This window comes from Danio rerio, chromosome 23, assembly GCF_049306965.1.
Source record: "Danio rerio strain Tuebingen ecotype United States chromosome 23, GRCz12tu, whole genome shotgun sequence".
Taxonomy (NCBI): domain Eukaryota; kingdom Metazoa; phylum Chordata; class Actinopteri; order Cypriniformes; family Danionidae; genus Danio; species Danio rerio.
The window spans coordinates 5750266-5774082 of record NC_133198.1 but is presented as its reverse complement, the minus strand read 5'-3'; the positions used below and the strand labels follow the sequence as shown (position 1 = coordinate 5774082).

Here is a 23817-nt window from a genome sequence, read left to right as displayed (position 1 = left end):
TTGTAAGATTCACATATTGTTATTGATTTTAAAGCTTTAACATTGCTGGTGGTAGAGATTGTATTCAAATAATATTTCAAATCTTTACAAAAAAAAAAAAGAAAAAGAGGCTTTACAGACAAACATTTGCATTTGTGTATAAAAAATGTTGCTAGTAATATAAATAATTTATTAAATAATATATATATTTTTTTTACTTTATCAACATTAGAAAAAACAAAAAAAAAAACATCCCTATATGACTAAGATGAATTATTTAAAAGAGAGACACATATAAACTAAATTCTTTCCAAAAAATCTTAACATGGGAACATTCCCCAAAAAGATGATCAACAGATTCATTTATTATTCCACAAAAGAAACAATGTGGATTCTTTTCAGGAAGCATTATATATATATATATATATATATATATATATATATATATATATATATATATATATATATATATATATATATATATATATATATATATATATATATATAAACAGTCACTGGATAAACTCAATGTAGCAAATTTAATGAAACCTCTTTAACCTTATTTTTAAAAATTTGTTGGGTAAAGACCACACAATCTTCCAGGGAATGTCATGAAATAAATTATTCCAGTGAAATATGACATGAGGAATAGAGGTTATTCTAAAAAAGAAGCCAAATCATTCTATTTCTGAGAGAAGGGTTAAGCGTGAAACACATTTTTCCAATCACCGTTTCACAAGCATTAATCAATGAAGTAAAGGGGAGAACAGAATCAAGAGAGATTTTTAAAAGGGCAAAAGCTCCACTGGGAATTGCTTCCATGGCAAACTCTTGTGCGGTTATAAGAGCACAGTATTTGCTTAAGAGCTCAGAATAAGAAAGTAAATGACCATTATAATAAAAAAAAAAATTAACTAAGCAAATATTGTTCTTAAACCAACTAGGAAAAAAAATTGGTTTATCTTTATAACAAATGTCATGGTTATTCCAGATATAATGCCTACGGGGACTGACGTTGTGTTTATATATTAGATGCCATGCCAATAATACTTTAAAATAATACATTTTATGCAACTATTGTATGTTTAGTGAATTGGTTTATAATCTACATTAATTCTTCTTAGTGTGTATGTATTTACAGTATGTATGTATGTATGTATGCATGTATGTATGTATGTATGTATGTATGAATGTATGTTTGTATATACAGTTAAAGTCAGAATTACTAGCCCCCCTGAATTATTAAACTGCTTGTTTATTTTTTCCCCAATTTCTGTTTAACGGCGAGAAGATTTCTTTAACCCATTTCTAAACATAATAGTTTTAATAACTCGTTACTTATAACTGATTTATTTTATCTTTGCCATGATAATATTTGACTAGATATTTTTCAAAACACTTCTATACAGCTTAAGGTGACATTTAAAGGCCTAACTAGGTTAATTAGGTTAACTACGCAGGTTAGGGTAATTAGGCAACTTATGTTTGGTTTGTTCTGTATTATCTAGAAAAAACAGCTTAAAGGGGCTAATAATTTTGTCCCTTAAATGGTGTTTAAAAAATTTAAAACTGCTTTTATTCTAGCCGAAATAAAACAAATAAGACTTTCTCCAGAAGAAAAAATATTATCAGACACACAGTGAAAATTTCCTTGCTTTGGTAAACATAATCTGGGAAATATTGAAAAAGGAGAAGAAAACAAAATCGAAGGGGGCTAATAATTCTGACTTCAACTGTATGTATTTCATTCATTTATACATTTTCCTTCGGGTTAGTCTGTATTTCAGAGGTCACCACAACAGAATAAACCACCAACTATACCAATGTTTTACACAGAGGATGCCCTTCCAGCTGCAACCCAGTACTGGGAAAATGTTTGTATGTATGTATGTATGCAGGAGCGCCGCTGGCTCCCACGGGCCCTCTGACAAGTAAAGGGGGAAATTGCGAACGAAAGTAAAGAGCGGGGGTGGGTTGTCGAGGATGAAAGTGAAGAGCGGATGGAGGTTGTTGCAGATGAAAGTGAAGAGTGTGGGAGTGTGGGGGGGGGGGGGGTTCGTGGACGAAAGAGAAAACTAGGTTGGGGGTAAGGTTTGGTATCACGGACAAAAGTGAAGACTGGAGGGTGGGAGTTTTGGGTGTCGTGGACGAAAGTGAAGAGCAGAGGGGGATGTCAGATAAAAGTTGGGGGGGGGTGTCGTGGGTGAAAGTGAAGGGGGGGGGGATTATAGGTTGTCGTGGATGATAGTGAAGAGGAGGGGGTTGGGGGGCTGGCGGGGTGACTTATGGCTGTCACTGGCCCTTTAAAATGTCTTTGGGGGCCCCCTAAATGTGTGGGCCCTCAGAATCATTCTAACTTTCCCCCCTAGCGGTGCTCCTGTATGTATGTATGTATGCATGCATGCAAACAAACCTATTTATTTATTTATTTATTTTCTGATGACCTGCTCAGACTCTTTATGCTCCCTTGTACTTGTTCAAGCTACCAATTTACTAAATTCAAAAATAGTTTGTTTGTTTTTTCCCTGGAGATCTTGTTTGAACTTTTTTGTATGTGACTATGCCTTTGCATTTGTCACTTGGTTAATCATGTTATATCCATAACATAGTTGCATTCCTTCATTAGGGGCTTAAGTGTCTGAATGCTTTCTGGAGCCATTGTATATTAAGATTTTCCAGCAGAGCAGAACAATCATCTGTGAACAGATAAACCAGAGCGCTGATTGTCAGCTGGCAGAGCAGACAGACAGATAGCTGATTAGAGCTGTGGAGCCATGAGATGAACATAACCTGTGACAGGCAGACGAATTAGGAGAGAGCTAGAGAGATTTATTATGTGCTCTAATAATATCCTCCACTAACACATTAGACATCCATAGATGATGTGGGATAAATAAGAGAGCACATCTCTATTCTGAAATCTACCAGGGACAACACAAGATACTGTAAGGTAAGATGCTGCTACTGATGGAGAATTACCACAACACTCAAACAAAGGATGCATAGTAATAAAGTACAATTTTATAGTCAGGTTTTGCGAGGTATCTTTGTCTATCGAATAATTTTATTTTAGACTGCAGTCTGAGTATCACATTTTTAGATAAATATTTAAAAGGTTTCATTCATTCATTTTCTTTTCGGCTTAGTCCTTTTATTAATCTGGGGTGGCCACAGCGGATTGAACCACCAACTTATCCAGTATATGTTTTACGCAGTGGATGCTTTTCCAGCTGCAACCCATCACTTGGAAAATTTAAGAGTTTCATTTATTCATTCATTTTCTTGTTGGCTTAGTCCTTTTATTAATCTGGGTTCGCCACAGCGGAATGAACCTGCAACTTATCCAGCAAGTTTTTTAAGCAACGGGTGCCCTTCCAGCCGCAACCTATCTCTGGGAAACAATCAGACACACATTCACGCACACACTCATACACTAAGGATAATTTAGCCTACCCAATTCACCTGTACCGCATGTCTTTGGACTGTGGGGGAAACCGGAGCACCCGGAGGAAACCCACGCGAACGCAAGGAGAACATGCAAACTCCACACAGAAACGCCAACTGAGCCAAGGCTCGAACCAGCGACCTTCTTGCTGTGAGGTGACAGCACTACCTACTGCGCAACTGCTTCGCCGGAGTTTCATTTAATCAAATATAATATGTTCAGTTAAGTTCCTAATCCTGACCTTCTCATAATTTTCATAATTACCAGACTACACAATCGTCAAGTAACTGCAGTTTATTATCATGCCACGAGCTTTGAAAAAAGAATTGAAAAAGGCTGTTGTTTAACTGTAAAATCTGCACTGTAAACCCTAATGTTGTCTTTACTTAAATGAACAAGTAAAGTTGACTGAACATTAGTTAAAATTTAGCATTTTGGTTCTGTAACCTAAAAACATATGAGTTAATTTAATTTATATGCAATAAAAATGCATAAACAAGGTTCAATGCTAAGCATTTTTTTCTACTGGCCCAATCGGACCAATGGTTCAGATTTTTACTTGCCCTGCCAATATTTTCACTGGCTCCTCCAAAAAAAAAAAGTTAATAGCTATTTCTTAGCCACAAATAATACAAAAAAGTGTCAAAATGTTTGTAAATATGGAACTTAAATATTTTAAAAAATATATTAATGCGTAATAAGTAAAATTCAAAGTGTTTTAAAACAAAAGATGGCTAAAGACCAGCCAAACTGACGGCAAACTGTACAAAAGATCACTTAATTTTTTTTAGTCGTGGTGTACCCTGGTATATGTCTGCTTCCAAGACGTTAGAAAGAAATGTTTTCCTTTAGCATCATCATTTATTGTTACTGCCATTCAATTCAATTCAGCTTTATTTGTATAGCGCTTTTACAATGTAGATTGTGTCAAAGCAGTTTCACATAAATGGTCATAGTAACTGGAACAGTGAAGTTCAGTTTTTAGTGTTTCAGTTCAGTTCAGTTTAGCTCAGTTCAGTGTGATTTAAAATCATTACTGAGAGTTCAAACACTGAATTCATCGATGCGTAGCTCTACCAGTCCTGAACCAAGCGAGCCAGTGGCGACAGCGGAGAGGGGAAAAAAAATTTCAACTGATAGGAGAGTGAAGAAAAAAAAACTTGAGTTGCTGTCTCTTCCCTGTACTAATAACGTGCTCACAACATCCAATCAGATAAGAAGAACTGAGAAGGTAGCATTTGAAGGCTTGAAAATACGAACTGTTTCTCAATTCTAAAACTGTATTTGCACGTAATTGACAAATAATCACAGGCAAATTTAACTTTAGTACCAAGGCACCAGTGGCCCGATTGGGCCAGTAATGATCCTGTCTACTGTCCCACTACTGCCTACTGTCTAGCATCCCACACGCTGGGTCCAGGCCATCGGGCAGTCCTTATTGTTAAGCCCTGATAAACTTAACATTTCAGGTATGGTAAGCTCAAAATCACGATTAATCCTTTGAAAAAAACGGGTCATTTTTAATGTTGTCTTGATTGTAAAACTCTAATATGTGCCCCTTTTAGTGCAAGGTCTTTATATTAATCAGAAAAAAAGGCTTTATGTGTAATTATTCAACATAATGGGAATGAATAGCTACTTATTTTTCTTTTGAACCTTTTTTTTTCATATTATATAATTACACAGAGACACACACACTGAACTGAACGGTTTAAGTATAATCAACCAAAGTTAAATAGACTTAAATATGCAAGTTCTGGGAGACTCCGTTACTCAAAAAAATTGAGGCAACGAGTTTACTCTATTAATTTCGTTCTGTCAACTTAGGGTTTCCGTGTGTACATACTAAAGAGTCAAACTTAAATTAAACTGCAAAAACTGAAAATTGTTGTTTTTGTGCTATATACTTTATTAAAATAGTGTTATGGTGAACTAGAATGTTTTAGCAGATACTGTTCATTTATTTGAGTTTGTTGTTGTTTGTAACCTCAGAAAATACTGTACACATTTAGACCAAAGTTTAAATCTGAATTCTTGGCTTTGTGTTCTTGGCCAAGATGTAATAATGAATCTGTTTGCTCTCTTACAGACCTTATCCCTAAAAATGCCTGAACAAGGGTGAGTGGTGGTGATCTCTAAGACCAGCAGCAATAATCTACACCAATCTAATATATTATACCTCTTTACTAACATGCATTTTTTTGTTTGTGTTTTTTTTCTCTACAGTCAAGAAGTAAGTATGCATACTTTTCTTTCTTTTTTTTTTTTTGGTAACACTTTATTTTGATGGTTCATTTGAGTATTAGTAGACTGTCTGCTTAATATCTATTAATTCTGCTCCTTTAACAGACATTTAACTGACTATAAGAATCTTTGCAAGTACATGTCAACTTACACTAACACTAACCCCAAACTAACAATCTACTTATAATATACTAAGAATTAGTTGCCATGTAGATGCAATGAAACTTAAATTCAACAAACGGACCATCAAAATAAAAGTGTGACCTATTTTTCCAATAATTGACCATAAGTTTGATTATGTTATGATCAATACCTGTACTATTTTATCTTTTTTAACTTTTTATCACATCTGTGGCCTAGAGGAAGTCCAAGATCTCAGCCTCAAGAAAACTCATGCTAAAGGTTGGTGTGCAACACACACAAATTTACATACTCTTAGCAAAAAGATAACGTGTATTACACATTTTACAATGATTTAAATCAGCCACTCACTAAAATATTATTTAGTAACATTTAGTAACATTTTAGCAACATGTGACAAAAAAGCATATTAGATCAATAATCACTTGATGACATGTAAAAGACAAGATAATTGTAAACTGCAATCAATATTTTCCCCACTATGTTTAAAACCAATTAGTTTTGCCCAATTGCCAACAAAAAGAGTATGATAATCTATTCTTTTGTATTTTTGACCTAAGGACAAGAGGATTGTTTTAGAGTCAACACTAGATGGCAGACATGTTTCTAAAATAATATGATATTTGGCATGTACAATTCTCACAAGCAAGCCGGTCCCAGTTCTGAAAACAGACTTAAAGAGTGAAAATAATAATAATAGTAATAATAAAATTAATTAATTTATTGATTGATTAATAATAATAATAATAATAATAATAATAATAATAATAATAGTAATAATAATAATAATAATAATAATAGTAATAATAATATTAATAATAATAATAATATTTCCCAGAGATGGGTTGCGGCTGGAAGGGCATCCACTGTGTAAAAAATGTCCTGAATAAGTTGGCGGTTCATTCCGCTGTGGCGACCCCGGATTAATAAAAGGACTGAGCCAACAAGAAAATGAATGAATTAATAATAATAATAATAATAATAATAAGGGTGAAGCAGTAGCACAGTAGGTAGTGCTGTCGCCTCGCAGCAATAAGGTCGCAAGTTCAAGCCTTGGCTGGGTCAGTTGGCGTTTCTGTGTGGAGCTTGCATGTTCTCCCTGCATTCGGGTGGGTTTCCTCCGGGTGTTCCAGTTTCCCCCACAGTCCAAGAAATGCAGTGCAGGTGAACTAGGTAGGCTAAAATTGTCCGTTGTTCGCATGGGGTTCCTCTGGGTGCTCCGGTTTCCCCATACAAGTGAATCGGGTAGGCTAAAATGTCCATAGTGTATGAGTGTTTGTGGATGTTACCCAGAGATGGGTTGCAGCTGGAAGGGCATCCGCTGCATAAAAACATATGCTGGATAAGTTGGCGGTTCCTTCCACTGTGGCGACCCCAGAATCATAAAGGGACTAAGCCGAAAAGAAAATGACTGAATGAATGAATGACGATAAGTCAAGATGTGACATAAAATCTGTCATTGTTGTTCTTCACGTTCACTTATTATTAATACGAATCGCCTAGTTTTACATGTTGACTATTGTAAAACAGTTATGTAGTCTAATCCTGTCACAAATTAGACAAAATGTGTAGACACCACACGTTGAAACAGACTAACTGGCATTAATTTGTTCAGAGTTTGATGGTGGCCAAAGCCAAAGAGGAGCTGGATCAGGAGGTGTTGGATAAAGAGGAGGATAAGCAGAAGTATCTGATGGAGAAAGCTCCTCCTCTGCAGACACAGAGCATGTCATTCTCTGAGCTTCAGGTAACCTCATGCGTCCACTTTTTAATCTGCAGTTTTAGTCATTAGGTGCCACATGAAAAACCTGACAACTTGAAATCGAATGGTACAATCACTGCTGTCACATCACCCCACCCGTATTTCCATATTAGCTTTCATAAGGGTGATGCAAATGTATTGCCCAGTGCCTGTCCATCTTAATTTGACTAATTGCAATGTAAATAGTCACTCTAGCCAGCCACAATCATTAGTATGAGATGAATGTCTGTGTAAATTGATAAGCAGAAAAATTTGCCTTTTGATATTTGGTTGTCATAAGAAAATGCCTTTCCGATGTTGTTAGTTGACACCCTGTGTAATGTTATACTCATTCACTGAATTAACATTTCTGGCTCCTTTAGGGACTCTGTCAAGAGCTTCATGCTAAGATAGATTTGGTGGATGAAGAGCGCTATGATATTGAAGCCAAAGTCTTACTGAATAAGCGTGAGGTATGACAATCCACATAAACCATGCTTTAATAACCAGTCAGACAATGTCATAACTTGGTGTCTTCATCTGGTCTATTTGTGGGGTTCTAATAGTGTGCATGTCTGAGTATTTAGCTTTCATCAAATTTCATTTATTTCCTTTTTAAAATTGTATTTATTTATGAACAATGGCGTATATAACAATGAGGTTCACATGGTAAACATATGGAATGTGGATTGTTGGAATCCAGCTAGCAAAATTCATGTGGCTCAAATCCGGCCCACACCAGACACTTACATCCGGCCCACATTCAGCATGGAATGATGGCACTTGGGCGGTCCGCTCCTGTTTGCAAGATCTGGGCCACAATTAAGCCATAGCAATTTCACATATCATCCAGAATTCAACCAAATGAACCAGAACTTACCCTATTCTGGGTCACAGTTTGCTTTTATTCTGGCTCAGATCTAGCCCACACTAGACACTTACATCTGGACCACAGACTGAATAGAATGATGGCTCTAGAGCGGTCCGCTCCTGTTTGTCAGATCTGGGCCACAAATAAGTCAAAGAAATACCTTGTATTAACCAGAATTCAACCAAATGAACCAGAACTGATCCTATTCTGGGTCACAGTTTGCTTCTATTCTGGCCCAGATCTGGCCTATTACTTCTAATAATGGATTAAATATTGGTAACCGACAGTGAATTGTATTATTTCATCACATGTTGTGCCTCACTTATTTTATTTCTTTATTTTTTTTCTACTTGGCTAGTTTGCTGTAACGACTAGTCTGTTCAAGCAAAGTTCTTAAAAGTTACAGCTTAAATAAGCAGTTTTGTTAAATTCCAAGACCTAAAATTACAAGCCGTGGCAATTCAAGTCATTAAAATGCAAGCAGTTGTTAATTCAATGTATTATTATTAATTATTTTAGTTGGTGCTATTCGACAAGGTTTTTATTTCAATACATTTGGCATTGATTTTGTTCCATATAAAACTCACACATTTTATTCGTCTGCAAATTGTTATTACATACTTTCCCACTTACTCAAATGTCATGTAAGATGTATTGATTTACTTAATAGTACTCATTCATTGAATTCAGTTTTTCAAGTAAAAGTGATGAAGCATAATGAAATAAGGAAAGGGAATTAGGGTTTTATCAAAATTGTATCATAAATGATCACAAGAGATTCATTTAAACCCATGTTAACACAAGGTGGAATATAACAACGCAATCTCACAGCAGTTTGTAACTTTTTGATTTAGTGGCTAATTTGTATGAATTTGTACGATCTAATTCGTACAATTAAGTCTGATTTGCTCATCCCCCAATGACGGTTTGGGTTAGGGGTGGGGTTGGGTGCCACGCCTCCTTTTTAAAATCGTACAATTTCGTACGACTCAACTCCAATTCGTTCGAATTAGCAACTAAACTGACAAAACGTAAAATACTTACATTTCCTCGTGAGATCAGGCTGAATATAATGTATTTTATGCTCAAAGGTGAACCATATATTAATGATAACATTCTCTGTCCATTCTGTAGATCAAAGATCTAAACATTAAAGTTTTGGACCTGAGAGGTAAGTTCAAGCGGCCCCCGCTGAGGAGGGTAAGGGTGTCTGCAGATGCCATTCTCCGGTCACTGCTAGGCTCAAAACACAAAGTCTCCATGGACCTACGAGCCAACCTCAAATCTGTGAAAAAAGAAGATACGGAGAAGGTATGATGGCATATGAATTCAGAATACATACACTCCTATTCAAGAGCCTTAGAAAAATGCTTATTTCAGAAGAAAATTTTAGATGACACTTAAAGGTTTTGCGTCTGAACTCTTCATATATATATATATATATATATATATATATATATATATATATATATATATATATATATATATATATATATACACATGTGTATACAGTTGAAGTCAGATATTTTAGCCCCACTTTTTTTTGTTTTTGATTTTTTTGTTTTCTTTTTTAAATATTTCCAAAATGATGTTTAACAGTGCAGGGACATTTTCATAGTATGTCTGATAATATATATTTTTTTTTTTTTCTGGAGGAAGTCTTATTTGTTTAATTTCAGCTAGAATAAAAGCAGTTTTTATATTTGTTTAAAAACATTTTAAGGACAAAAGTATTACACTCTTTAAGCCAGGGGTCACCAATCCTGGTCCTGGAGGGCCGGTGTCCCTGTAGGGTTTAGCTCCATCTTGCCTCAACAGACCTGCCTGAAAATTTCCAGTATACCTAGAAAGAGCTTAATTAGCTGGTTCAGGTGTGTCTAATTGGGGTTGGAACTAAACTTTGCAGGACACTGGCCCTCCAGGAATGAGTTTGGATACCCCTGCTCTAGGCCAAAGGGTTTTGAGTGAATCAATGCAGAGTTTGGACACTTTACAAGGGTATATCTGTGCAAATGCATGCGTATGATATCATATAAAATGAACTACACAGGTAGGTAATTGTTTGGAATGGTCCAATGCTCCAAATCCTGCTGATAATGATTCAGATAATGGGGGAAAGCTTCTATCTACGAAACATGTTAAAACATCACAAACCTACTTTTGTATTGCTTACTTCCAAACTGTCACTTGGACAGCTTGACTCAAGAAATAGTCAAAGCTCATCATTCAGATATGAAGTTAAACAATACATCCTGACAAGGCAGAGCTTATGAGAGATGAGGCGGATGACATCATCACCATCAGTTGTTTAAAAGGGCAGAGGCTCATGGAAATCAAGGTGGAGGAGAGAAAGGTTATGCTTTAGAGAACAAGCAGTGTGTCCGTGACACAGTGATGATGTAAAATCCTTTCAGAGTTTTATGAATATAATGGAGGTTGGGTGTTGTATGACTGGCATGAGAGTGGACAACAGAAGGATGATGCACTGAAAGAATGGCTTTTGTGTTGATGTGCAGCTGAATTCAATAGATATAACCCTTATGTGCTCAAAGAGATGAAACACTGCAGAAGAGACCAAACCCGTCAAGTGAAAACAGAGGATTAGAAAGACTAGGCGATGATGGTGATCTACATTTGCCAGCAGTTTTATTAAGTACACCTCGCTAGTAGCAGTGTGGACCTGCACACATCTCTTACGACACATTGTTAATTGCCATATATTCAAATTTACTCTACCTGACAGAAGTCTTGACACCAACAGATTAACATCATACTTCTCTTGTCCACTCTCATGCTCAATAACATTCATCTCTGATGACTGGGTTGGCCAATCCTGGAGCACTTTAAACTTCTTTGCTTTTAGGAACTTTCGATGTGGTGGCAGGAGAAAGAGCGCTATCCTGCTGAAGAATTTCCCCTCTCCTGTGGTTTGTAAAGTAATGGGCTGCACAAATGTCTTGATACCTCAGATTGTTGATGTTGCTATCTCTGCAGATCTCTCCGAACCCCAAACAATAATTTTTCCTTCATCAAACTTGTCTGATTTCTGTAAGAATCTTGGGTCCATGTGGTTTCCAATATGTCTTTTGCTGTATTTATGATGATTGGGATGCAGTTCAACAGATGATTCATCACAAAGTTTACCTTCTGCAACTTTTCCAATCGATCAACTAGACTTTTTTCAGGTAGTGTAAATGAGTAAATATTGATGAAACACAAATGTTTGAAACATATGTTTACTTTTGAATGGCGGTCAATATAAAATGATTCCTTTCAGAACTAGTTGGTTCTAGCACCATTAAAATTAATTAATTATTGTATATATATATGTATATGTATATATATATATATATATATATATATATATATATATATATATATATATATATATATATATATATATATATATATATATATATATAATTTAAGTCAAATCTTTCATTCATTCACTTCATTTTTCAGCTTAGTCCCTTTATTAATCAGGGGTCGCCACAGTGGAATGAACCGCCAACTTATCCAGCATATGTTTTAGGCAGCGGATGCCCTTCCAGCTGCAAACCATCACTGGAAAACATCCATACACACTCATTCACACACATACACGGACAATTTAGCTTACCTAATCCACCTATACCACGTCTTTGGGTTTGTGGGGGAAACCGGAGCATCCGGAGGAAGTCCACGTGAATACAGGGAGAACATGCAAACTCCACACAGAAATGCCAACTGACCCAGCCGAGGCTCGAACCAGCGACCTTCTTGCTGTGAGCTGATTGTGCTACCTACTCAAGTTGAAACAATTAATTTGAATGAAATCTAATGGAATAATCTGATCATATATCACATTTATGTTTATCAATGAAGCTTAAGAGAACACTTGTGTGTCTTTCTACAGAAGAGGCCGGTTGAGGACAGCGATTGGAGGAAGAATGTAGAGGCCATGTCTGGTATGGAGGGAAGAAAAAAGATGTTTGATGCAGCGAAAGTCTCCACCCAGTGAAACCTAGCGAATCTCAAAGAAAAGTCTATGCAGCCATTTGGCAACTGAGGTTTAGAGTTGCATTCTAAATCAAATACCAGATTATAAAGTAGGCTAGTTTAATAGTCCAGTTTATTTCATGATTATTTTCATGATTTTAGGTTGAAGGAAGGTAGTGGAGTAAAAGTACAGATACTAAACTAAAAATGTACTCAAGGCAAAGTAAAAGTACACAATTTTAAAACTACTTAGTAAATTACAATTCCTGAGAAAACTACTCAATTACACTAATTTGAGTATTTGTGATCAGTCACTTTACATCACTGCCATTAAGTAAATAATTACCAGCTCAGTGTATGTTTTATGTCAATATTCAGTTATTATGAAGAGTCAACGCAAGGTGTGACAATGTATTATGTGAATAAACATAAGTGAAACAGTTATCGATGTATACTTGACTCAATACATGTGTAGTCTAACTCGCATTTCTCTGAAAATTTGGTCTATGGATCATAATACTAACCTGCAGTGTTGAATATAAATATTCAAAAATAAAAAAAGCACAAAGTATGGAAAGTCCGATAACTGCTTTTTTTTTTTTGCGTGCCATATCAGTCAAATGCCTGAAGAACTGAGCACATGTGCTGTGTTTCTTTGTTTATGCAAATGTTTAATTTGCTGTTGAATAGGCCATCATGCATAGATGATGAGATCAGGAGCTGGAGCAGGAAGTGAGGCACTAACTGTACCATCTGAAGACAGTGGACTCCAACCCTTATTTGCATACTGTGGATCTCTGTCTTCTCTGTGTTGGCCCTGGGTGGAGTGTTCAGGCCATACTGTCTTATTTAACGTTTAGCAGACAAAGTTCATCATGACGTCCTTTATGTGGAATGTTTTTTCTTTCTCTGTCTTTCTGTAATGCATGAGTGAATACAGAAGCATTTGTACATGTAACAATATTGCGGAAACATGTCATTCCAGTAGTCTATTATTTCCTTTCAGGCCAAACGTACTGGATTGACTGCTATACTGCTCCGGTCAAAGTACAGCAGGTCGGTTTGTCTTTTATAGGTGTGGCACAGGAATAAAGTAAACACTTCCAGCCCTTTGAATGAATTTTGAACTGAAGAGCAAATGCCACTGTGAGTAGCTGACACTGAAAATGATGTCCTATATGCTTGACTTGTGTACTGAAATGTCATGGAATTTCTGAGCTGACATAAGACAATAAGGCTGCATCCTTTTTAAACATGCACAGCATTTGACCTCATCTTCACTGCTATGTGATGTAATGCAACAGAACCAGACGGAGGTCTTTTACTGCATTAGATGAGGTCATTTTTATATATTTGTAGTGCTGTTGCCTCACAGCAAGAAGGTTGCTGGTTCGAGCCTCAGCTGGGTCAGTTAGACTCTCTGTGGAGTTTGCATGTTCTCCCCACGTTCAGGTGGTTTTTCCTCCGGGTGCTCCGGTTTCCCCAATAAGTCCAAAGACATGTGGTACAGGAAAACTGAGTAAGCAAATTGTCCATAGAGTATGTGTGTGAATGACTGTAACTGTATGTTTCCCAGTGATGGGTTGCAGCTGGAAAGGCATTCGCTGCGTAAAACATTTGCTGGATTAGTTGGTGGTTCATTCCGCTATGGCAACCCCAGATTAATAAAGGGACCAAGAAAATGAACGAATTAATAATTAGATATGGAAACAGGCCTGGTTCTTGCGTAAAGAGTGTGTATTCAAGTAATTAAATGATTGCATATTCTATTAAGTCAATATAAGCACAAATGTGGTTTTAATAAAGAGTTATTTTACAATCCAGTCAACATTCAGAATGGATAACGTCTGGACTAACAAGTCCACTAATTCAAGCAATGTTATAATCCTTTTAAAGGTAGAATGAAGTTTGTGTAAACATTAATATTCAGGTAATATTTTGATGAGAGAAACTGGAGAGAAATCGAGTATGTCTGTGTCCAGTGTGAGTCTTCTGTGTGAGAATAAACATTTACTGATTGTGAGTGGCGGGGGGTGGTTCGGGTGGTCCAGACTGAATTTTTGCAACTATATTATCATATAATTTGTGGAAATAACCAATCGAAGGTTTTAGGAAAACGCACAATATGACATAAGTGAAGTCGACTTTCACTGTTGACCTACTGATGTTTAAAATTTAAAAAAATACAAGTAGCCTAACTTTTATTCTAAATCTTGAACCTCATTCTTGAGAGAAAAAAAACTGACCTGATCTGTTCTGAAGCACCAAAAGCAGCTAATACAAGTTAATTTTAATACTAATTAGACTGTGTGTAAAAACAAAAAATCAAAAAGTTCTCAGGGGTAGCTTAAATAATGTGTCGGTGCTCTTTGTGTAAGGGAATCATCAGAATAAACATCGAAATCAGTCCAAGGCACTTAAAAATGTGGGAAAAATAATAAGCCTTTATTGACATGGCTGTTCCTTACAACTGCGGCTACATCAGGTTACCCTGATGAAGTCAAGTTATCAAAAGTGTAGGCGCAGTTTTAAGAATTATAGCCATGTCAGGAAAGGCTTTTTATTATTTTTTCCACATTTTTCATGTGCCTTAAACTGACTTTTGCTGTTTAATTAAGCTGTTTTTGTTAGATGAATTTTCAAGAGAGGCTATAAGAAAATCGTGAAGCTCTTTTTTTTATATATTTGTTTATTATAAATTTTTAGGAAATATTTTGGTACATCTAAAATGGAGGATACAACAATCTAATAGTTAAAAATAGTGCTTAAAATGCCACTTATTTGAGTATTTAAACATCATAATTATATAGAAAATAAGGTGAATAACTGCAAAAAAAAAAAAAAAAAAGTGCTCATTTTGAGAAAAAAGAACCACCCCTTTCACCAGGCTAAAGCCTACAGGGCTAAAATACGCAAGAGAGAATCTAATAATGCCAAATGTCTGACTTGAAAATAGTCTATTTATATGTAGCCAATCACAGAGATCAAGAATATGTTTGTAACATAATTAATTATCTCATAATTTCATTTTGAAATTATATAGAATTATGCATGGTTGTATTCTTGATGCCATCATTGTTTTTTGCATTGAGGACAAGGACCACAACCCCTCCTCAAAAAAAAAAAATATATATATATATATATATATTTACAATATTTCTTATAAATAAATATATAAAAATATTAATATTTATTTTAAATAAATAAAATCATGAATATTGCTGTTGGTATTATTATTATTATTCAATTAATATTATAAATAAATAACAGAAGTCAGTCCTAAATGTAACTGGAACACATATATGCTAAGATCATTTAAGAAATCGTTTGTGGGAATATTAATTTAATTTGATAATTCTATAAGATACAGAAATATGATAATAATAACATATGGGTTTTGAAGCGTCGCATAAAACAACCCTTCTTTGGTCGTGGATGTCGGGTAGATGTGGAGTTCCTCTTTATACCCGTCGCGAGCTGTAGAGCTGCTCAAGGGCTTAAACACGATGCAGGAGTCGATCAAATACGGAAGCAATATAATAACAATGTATTAAGAGTAAATGAGTAGCCTGTGCTGTGATGTGCCGCTCGGCGGGAGGTGATGATGATGGTGGTCATGTGACGCGGCGCTCGTCAAGGTGCGGGGTAAAGGTGGCACACAGACTCAGACAAGAGGACTTCATACACCTCCGCACACCTCTCTACAGCCCAGTTCTACACTAGAAAATACAATAATGTCCATTAGCCGGAAAAACTGGTCCGCTTTGTCAACGTGAGTAGACTTTAATTAATATTTAAGCGTTTATTGTAAGGGTTTTCTGACAGGTTGCAGAAGCAAGTGTCAGTGTTTAGACGCCAGCTATGTTGTAAACGTATCCGTAATTCACTTCAAATATCTGCAGTACAATTATTTTGCCAGGTTTCTACTTTTTTTATACATTTACTCTGATTTCTGAGAACAAAACTAACATTTTAAGACTTTAATATAATCACATGCTCCAAGAAAAAAAAAACATTATTATTATTTCATAAATATAGCACCTGAGGCAGCAATTTAAGAGTAATTTGGACATTTACAACCATGTTGGTTGCAGAAAACAATATGTTGGCTAACAACTTTAATGACTAAAATAAAAACTGAAAGTAATTTAGTGCAGACTGGACATGCCAATGAAGTCTGAGCTGCAAGTCGGTGTTATTTTGACAGCTAGTGAAATGCACTCATATGGAAAGTAATGCCACGCTTTCAGACTTGAGGCACTGAGTATTCTTTAACCAAAACAGAGCTTGAAAAACCAGTTATTGCACAATGAAACACTGTTTTCAAACTGAAATACAATAGTCCACCTCTGGGATGTATCATCGAGACCTTTGATCGTAATGCATCTTCTCATACTTTCAGAATAAACTGACGGATGGATTTCAGTAGTCAGTAGCGCAGAACTTTCATGCTATTTTCGTCTGCAAACAATTCACCAGAACTGTTTGTCTTGTCTGTCATCTGTATCAGTGGTTATAGAAATGTTTATTATATGCTTATTACACTATAAATAGACATATTATGGCCAGTAACATGTGAAGCACATATCATTGATCAACTCATAACAAGACTGCAACAAGCACAAATTGTGATAAACATGTTGGATGCAGGAGAATCTGGAGTATAAGCAGTCAAATTGTTTACTGGTCACTGAAATGGCAAGGCTATTGGTTTGCTCCAGGTCATCAGTGGTGACATTTTACCAACAGTTGTCTGAGAAGGTCAAACCACTAAATTGTGGCTGGGTGTTGGGTTTTTGAGAAGTTTACAGCAATGAGGGAAAAGAAGGGTATTCCATCTAATCTGAATTAACGAGGTCTACATTAGTATAAGTTACATAAGTCAAAAAAATATGATGGTTATGAGTGACCATATACAGTTGAAGTCAGAATTATTAGCCCCCCTGAATTATTGGGCCCCCTGTTTATGTCTTTCCCCAATTTCTGTTTAACAGAAAGCATATTTATTCAACACATTTCTCAATATAGTAGTTTTAATAAATCACTTTTAATAACTGATTTATTATATCGTTGCCATGATGAAAGTAAATAATATTTTACTAGATATTTTTCAAAACACTTCTATACAGCTTAAAGTGACATTTAAAGGCTTAACTAGGTTAATTAGGTTAACTAGGCAGGTTAGGGTAATTAGGCAAGTTATTGTATAATGATGGTTTGTTTGTAGACAGTAGAAAAAAATTGAGTTTACAGGGGCTAATAATTTTGTCCTTAAAATGGTGTTTAAAAAATTAATAACTGCTTTTATTTTGACCGAAATAAAACAAATAAGACTTTCTCCAGAAGAAAAAAACATTATCAGACATACTGTGAAAATTTTCTTGCTCTGTTCAACATAATTTGGGAAATATTTAAAAAAGAAAAAAAATTCAAAGAGAGGGCTAATAATTCTGACTTCAACTGTATGTCTAAATGCATACAGTCTAAGAGAAAACAAGAATGACAGCTGTCACTGGGATGGTACCTTTACAAAAGATATAGATTTTACATAAATCAATATCTAGTTACATATCTGGGCACTATTTTCAGGTGCAGCAGAATATCGCTGTGCTTGCTGAAGCAATTTAATGTCCCATTAGCTGTTTAAAAAAAAAAAATGAGCGAGATGCTAATGGTCTAATCCAATAAAGTCATTTATTCTATATAAGAAAAACACTCTCACCACACCCAAAGATTAGAGAAATGGATTTAAAACTGGTAAAACTCATCTGTTTAACTCTAAGGGACGTGTATAATGATCCTATTTCCCAAAAGTGGAGTGTTCCTTTAACAGTAAATGTTAAAAAAGTACAAAAGTGGAAATACATGTAGCTTAGATGCACAGATACGGATCCTTTAGGAGTAATTGTGTACCTTTTGAAAAGATATCCGCTCAGCGGCTGCATTTGTGCATGATGATAACCCCTATCCACCTTCAAATGCACCTACAATAAATACTATACAATACAATAATATATAAATGCTTAAACTGAACCTTAGAGCAATAGAATAAGGTCTCCTGGTCCAAGGAGTACAATTTTCCTTCACATCATGTAAACTGCTGTGTAAATGCATGCTGTTTACCTGGGAAGAAAGAGGCTCCAGTGTTAGGGTTGATGACAGTCCAGTGAAACAAGTGTGATGTTTTGGGGAAATGTTCTACTGGGAAACTATTCATCAGAACAGCAGAGTCACTCGCTGTTTTCAAGAAACGACTAAAAACTCAACTATTTAGTCTACACTTCACTTCCTAATCTGCAATTGCCTCTCTGGATATACCACTAACTACATAAAAAAAAAAAATACTAATACTTTCCTTCTTAGACTTTACAGACCTGAAACTTGCCTACAGCACTTATTCATTGTTGCTCTTATAGTTGTGTAAATTGCTTCCTTGTCCTCATTTGTAAGTCGCTTTGGATAAAAGCGTCTGCTAAATGACTAAATGTAAATGTATTCATGTAGACCAGGAACACTCTTTCATGAAAAATGAAGTCTTTTAAAAGGGTAATGCACCTGCTACACTGCACACATTATTCGGGGATACTAAGATGTTGTTGACCTGGCCTCCAAATCATCCAGATCTCAATTCAACTTGATCATTTGTTGGATGTGCTGGGCCAACAAGTTTAATTCAACCCACATGAGTTAAAGAATCTCCTAACATCTTGGTGCCAGATAATGTACCACAGTACACATTCAGGGGTTTTATAAAGTCCCTCGCTCATCAGTTTGGTCCTGTTTTGCCACCATGCAGAGATATGGACCAGCACCATTTTATGCACAATAACTTTGGCTCATTCCTGTATATGTGGGCAAACTGTGAACGGGCAATGGTGGAATATTCAAATTATTTATATATTTCAGTATTTCTGCAATTGCTTCAATTTTTTATGTGTAACATGTTTGATCTTTAGGCTGGCTCGGCAGTGGACTGTGGAGGATGAGGAAGAGATCGAGAGAGAGAAAAGGAGGAAGACTAGAGAGCCTGCAGCAGACACAGATGAAAGTCCCAATGAAGAGAATGAACCACAAACCAGTAGGTGCGAGACCAAAAAAAAAAAAAAACGAAAAGAAAAAAAAAAAAATATATATATATAATAATATATATTTATTTATATATATATATATATATATATATATATATATATATATATATATATATATATATATATATATATATTCTCTTATTCCCCTATAACTTATCTCTTATATATATATATATATATATATATATATATATATATATATATATATATATATATATATATATATATATACAAAACGTTAAAGAGAAAGTTATAGGGGCAACTATAATGGTGTGTTTATGCTGTATATTCTTTCTTCAGTTTGTTTAAACTTGAATAGGCTTTAAAGTGATACAACATTAGTGTCTATCAAACTGAATGCAAATTGTGCTACATATTTGCATGAAGCAATTGACCGAAGGATGAGCACTTCAGAGAGCTTTAGATAAAGGTTTATGGTATCATAAAAGAGAATATGAATAGGATATTCATGTCATTTTGTTTCATAATACCATACTTTATGTGGACAACGCCCTAATGTATTAAGCCCAAAATAAGTCTTGTTTGAGAAACTAGTTTACAAGAACAGTTTCATATATCAGAATGTCTCCCATTGGCATAAATGAGATATTAATTTTACATTTTAAAAGTACAAACTATGGAGTTCTGACTGCTGGTAAGTGTGGACGGCTTTCCTGCTCTTACTAGTTCGTCCAGTAGCTCACTATGACCATGACAATGGGGTTAGAGTCCGGCAAAGAACAGTTCCAGAAAGCAGGTAAGACAAAAACAGAAGCCAAAAAGTAAAATAAACAAGTAAATAACAAAGAGAGCATGTGGTAAAATCTGAAAACGTGGTAAAAGTCAGGCAAATGCTTTTCTTATTCTGGATAGCTTTTAAAAGTTGTCAGTTGGGTGTTGGGAAGTGGGTGGGCGAATCAGTCGGTGCTTTTGAAAACACTATTGGTTGGGTTTAGGGAAGGAGGAGAGTGGGTCAGTCGATCAGTCAGTCATTTAGTCAGTCAGCCGCATTTTTAGTGCATTATCTGTACATTTACTCCACTACTTTCCTTCAACCTGCAGTCACTACTTTATTTATTCCTGTCTATGGGGATTAGAAAAATTAGTCCTGTGATTCCTGTCCAATCAAATCTACCTTAAGACATGGATGCTTTATAATTGCAGCAAGCTGTTTGGAAGACTTGAAAGTGCCCAAGAAGATGTCCAAAATCTTTACACGCATTGACACAGAGACTGTTTAGATGCATGCCACTGATGAGAAGATGACGGATGTTTACTGTATAATGACAGAAATGGCCTTAAACATCCAGCAGGCACAAGATGTCAGCATAATGTCAGATTGACCTTGTACCCCAACGTCATGGGGACGTTGCATTTTGTTTGGAAACGAAAATTGTGTTAACATCAAAACCCAACATCAATGACTAACATCCAAACTAAAATCAACCTAATAATGTTACAGCTTGACGTTGTGTGAACGTTACCACTATGACATCTATCAGATGGTGGATTTTGTAAACATCAGTATTTCACATCAGTATGACGTTGGTTTAAGATGTTGGCTCGACGTTGGATTTTAGTCAGTTTCTAACACAACCTAAAATCAACCAAATATCAACTTCATTTGACGACGTTATTGGACATCAAGATAACATTGTCTTTAGATGCTGGCTAGACCTTAAATTTTGGTCACGTGACGTCAAAACCAAAATCTAACCTAATACTATTGTTTTATAATGTTATGTGCCTGCTGGACATTAAAGGTGCAGTAGGTGATTGTCTTCAGAAGCATTTTCTGTTGTCCTGGTTGAAAGTCTCTTCACAGTCTAATAGTAATGATTACAGTAGATGATCTAAATGTATTTATATGTATTTTTATATTTTGGGTAAGGCATAAAACAAAAAAAAAATCCAATTAAATAGAGTCAGACCGATATCTCTCATAATTCCGATAAGTAGCCCAATCTGTCTGCCAGCAAATGCAGATTTGAACAACTGCGTAGCCGTTTGTGCGCAGCTCCGCTGACCATCATGCACGATCGAACAGGCTGAATCAAAACTTTTTAAAAACCCGAATCATTATTAGAGTTACCTTTGCACGCTGGAGAAAGGATGACACCATGTCTGAAGGATTTCTCTTAGACAGGTAATGCTCTGTTTTAAAACTGTTTTAGCTTCATGCAAAGCTGATGTAATGTTAGATGTTGTTGTTATAAATGGGTTATATCTTCACAGAAGTTTTGTTCAGCTACTAAAATCTTTTGATTGATAAGACAATTTTTTTCATAAGGGACAATGATTTGGAGGCCAGGTCAACAACATCTTAGTATCCCCGAATAATGTGTGCAGTGTAGCAGGTGCATTACCCTTTTAAAAGACTTCATTTTTCATGAAAGAGTGTTCCTTGTCTACATGAATACATTGACATTTAGTCATTTAGCAGACGCTTTTATCCAAAGCGACTTACAAATGAGGACAAGATAGCAATTTACACAACTATAAGAGCAACAATGAATAAGTGCTATAGGCAATTAGTTTAACAACAAAACACAAGTAAACACCGCTATTTCGCCTAGTCTCTCCCTATATTGTTTACCATGCAACTCTAAATATTTGCTCTGAAATAGCATGTCAGTTTGGCGGTGCTCGTGTTTCAGGAGGCGTGGCTCTAGACCGCAGGGGAGGGACTGTGATTCAGAGATTTATGCTAAGCTGTTAGCATTGTGGAAGATCACCTACTGCACCTTTAACTAAATGTACTACAGAATGTTACGTTTTCACACATCCACAAATTAAATGTAAGTGCATTAGCTTTTTATAGCGTAATACTCACGACTCTTGAGTACTTTTGAAAGGGCTACTTTTTACTTTATATACTTTATACTTTGAATACTATTTAAGACAGATCCTTTAACTCTATTTTTCACTACATTTTTAGGCAAGTAATGGCCAGTCGTGAGAGAAATTTGAGATCTCAAAAAGCATACACAGCTGCCTCTGGTGGATTCATTAAAACAAAAAGTGCAATATATATATATATATATATATATATATATATATATATATATATATATATATATATATATATATATATATATATATATATATATACAGTATATATATACAGTATATATATACAGTATATATATATATATACACCCCCTGGCACATATTTCACGCTGTCCAGAAATGTATATAGCGGTACACTCTAAAAAAAAAAGGTTCCTAGTGGTTTTATATAGAACCTTGGGGTTCTATACTTGGCCAGTAGAACCTTTTACCCAAAAAATTGTTCCATTTAGAATTCTTTTGAGTGCAAAGAACCTTTTTGATTAAAATGGTTCTATAGTTTTTGATTCATAACATAATTATCTAGTAAAGATTATAAAATAATTATGAGCTATAACACAGATATACAAAGCTTTTTGAGTCAAAACCTAATAAAATGAATGCTGTGGTCAAAAACTTTATCAGTGTACAGTATGATGTGATTTTTTTTCATTCAGGTTTGCACATTAGCATATAACTTATATTTTATATATACTTAATATTTAACATTTTTAACAAATTATTTTGTGAAATAAATAAAATAACCAGTTTATTTATTTAGACTGTGCAGTACCATGTTTTTATGATTTAATAATTTATTTAAAACTAATAATCATCATTGTGGACAGGTGGTGAAGAGCCTCGAGAGTGACGGTTAATTTTTCAAAAGGAGAAGTCCAGCACAGCTTCATCATTCACACAATATATATATACTTAAAGGTTTAATATTTCACAATACATTTAGCCTGCATTTGTGTGTCCTTTATAAATAACACCTGATCTTTCATCTATGGATTATTAAAATATGTTTGGTCTTAAAAGGTTTTAATAATATCCAGGGACGGACTGGCCATAGGGAGAACCGGGACCTTTCCCGGTGGCCTGATGGTCAATCTAGCCTGCCACCGTGACTGGCCTGCCGCGCATACACAGACTCGGTGCGGGCATGAGCGATGCACTGCTACCTAAATAAAGAACCCTTAAATGGTTCTAAACAGAACCATCTAACTTGAATTCAAAGAACCATTTGGGGTTTTATTTAATGAACCCTTAAAATAGTTCTATTTAGAACCTTTTTGGGGTTCCATATATGAAGCGCTTGATAGAACCATTTTTGGTTCTATATAGAACCGTTTCTTTTAAGAGTGTACATTTCAGAATGAGCTTGTGTTGATCATTTTTAAAACAAGTATGGGTTACTTTTCGATATCCTTGTCTTAAACCCTAAAGGAAATACATGATTATTAATTTTCAAAATCCATTATTATTTAAAAACTAAAAT

General features: G+C 35.2%; 2 protein-coding genes across 2 annotated transcripts in view; both read left to right on the top strand.

Annotated features, from left to right (window-relative positions):
* The first annotated feature begins 2755 nt into the window (after positions 1–2755).
* Positions 2756–13517, top strand: tnni1a (troponin I type 1a (skeletal, slow)). Its single transcript, XM_073939760.1, has 7 exons — positions 2756–2929; positions 5514–5549; positions 6029–6070; positions 7425–7556; positions 7934–8023; positions 9556–9732; positions 12317–13517. The coding sequence occupies exons 3-7, from the start codon at positions 6062–6064 to the stop codon at positions 12419–12421; spliced, it is 513 nt and encodes a 170-aa protein (XP_073795861.1). The 5' UTR covers positions 2756–2929; positions 5514–5549; positions 6029–6061; the 3' UTR covers positions 12422–13517.
* Positions 13518–16039: 2522 nt separating this feature from the next.
* lad1 (ladinin) overlaps positions 16040–23817 on the top strand; it is a 31682-nt gene continuing 23904 nt past the window's right edge. Inside the window, exons 1-2 of the mRNA NM_001386486.1 lie at positions 16040–16171; positions 19356–19481. Of these exons, the coding sequence (NP_001373415.1) occupies positions 16134–16171; positions 19356–19481 (164 nt within the window). The 5' untranslated portion in view covers positions 16040–16133. The remainder of the gene's footprint in view (positions 16172–19355; positions 19482–23817) is intronic.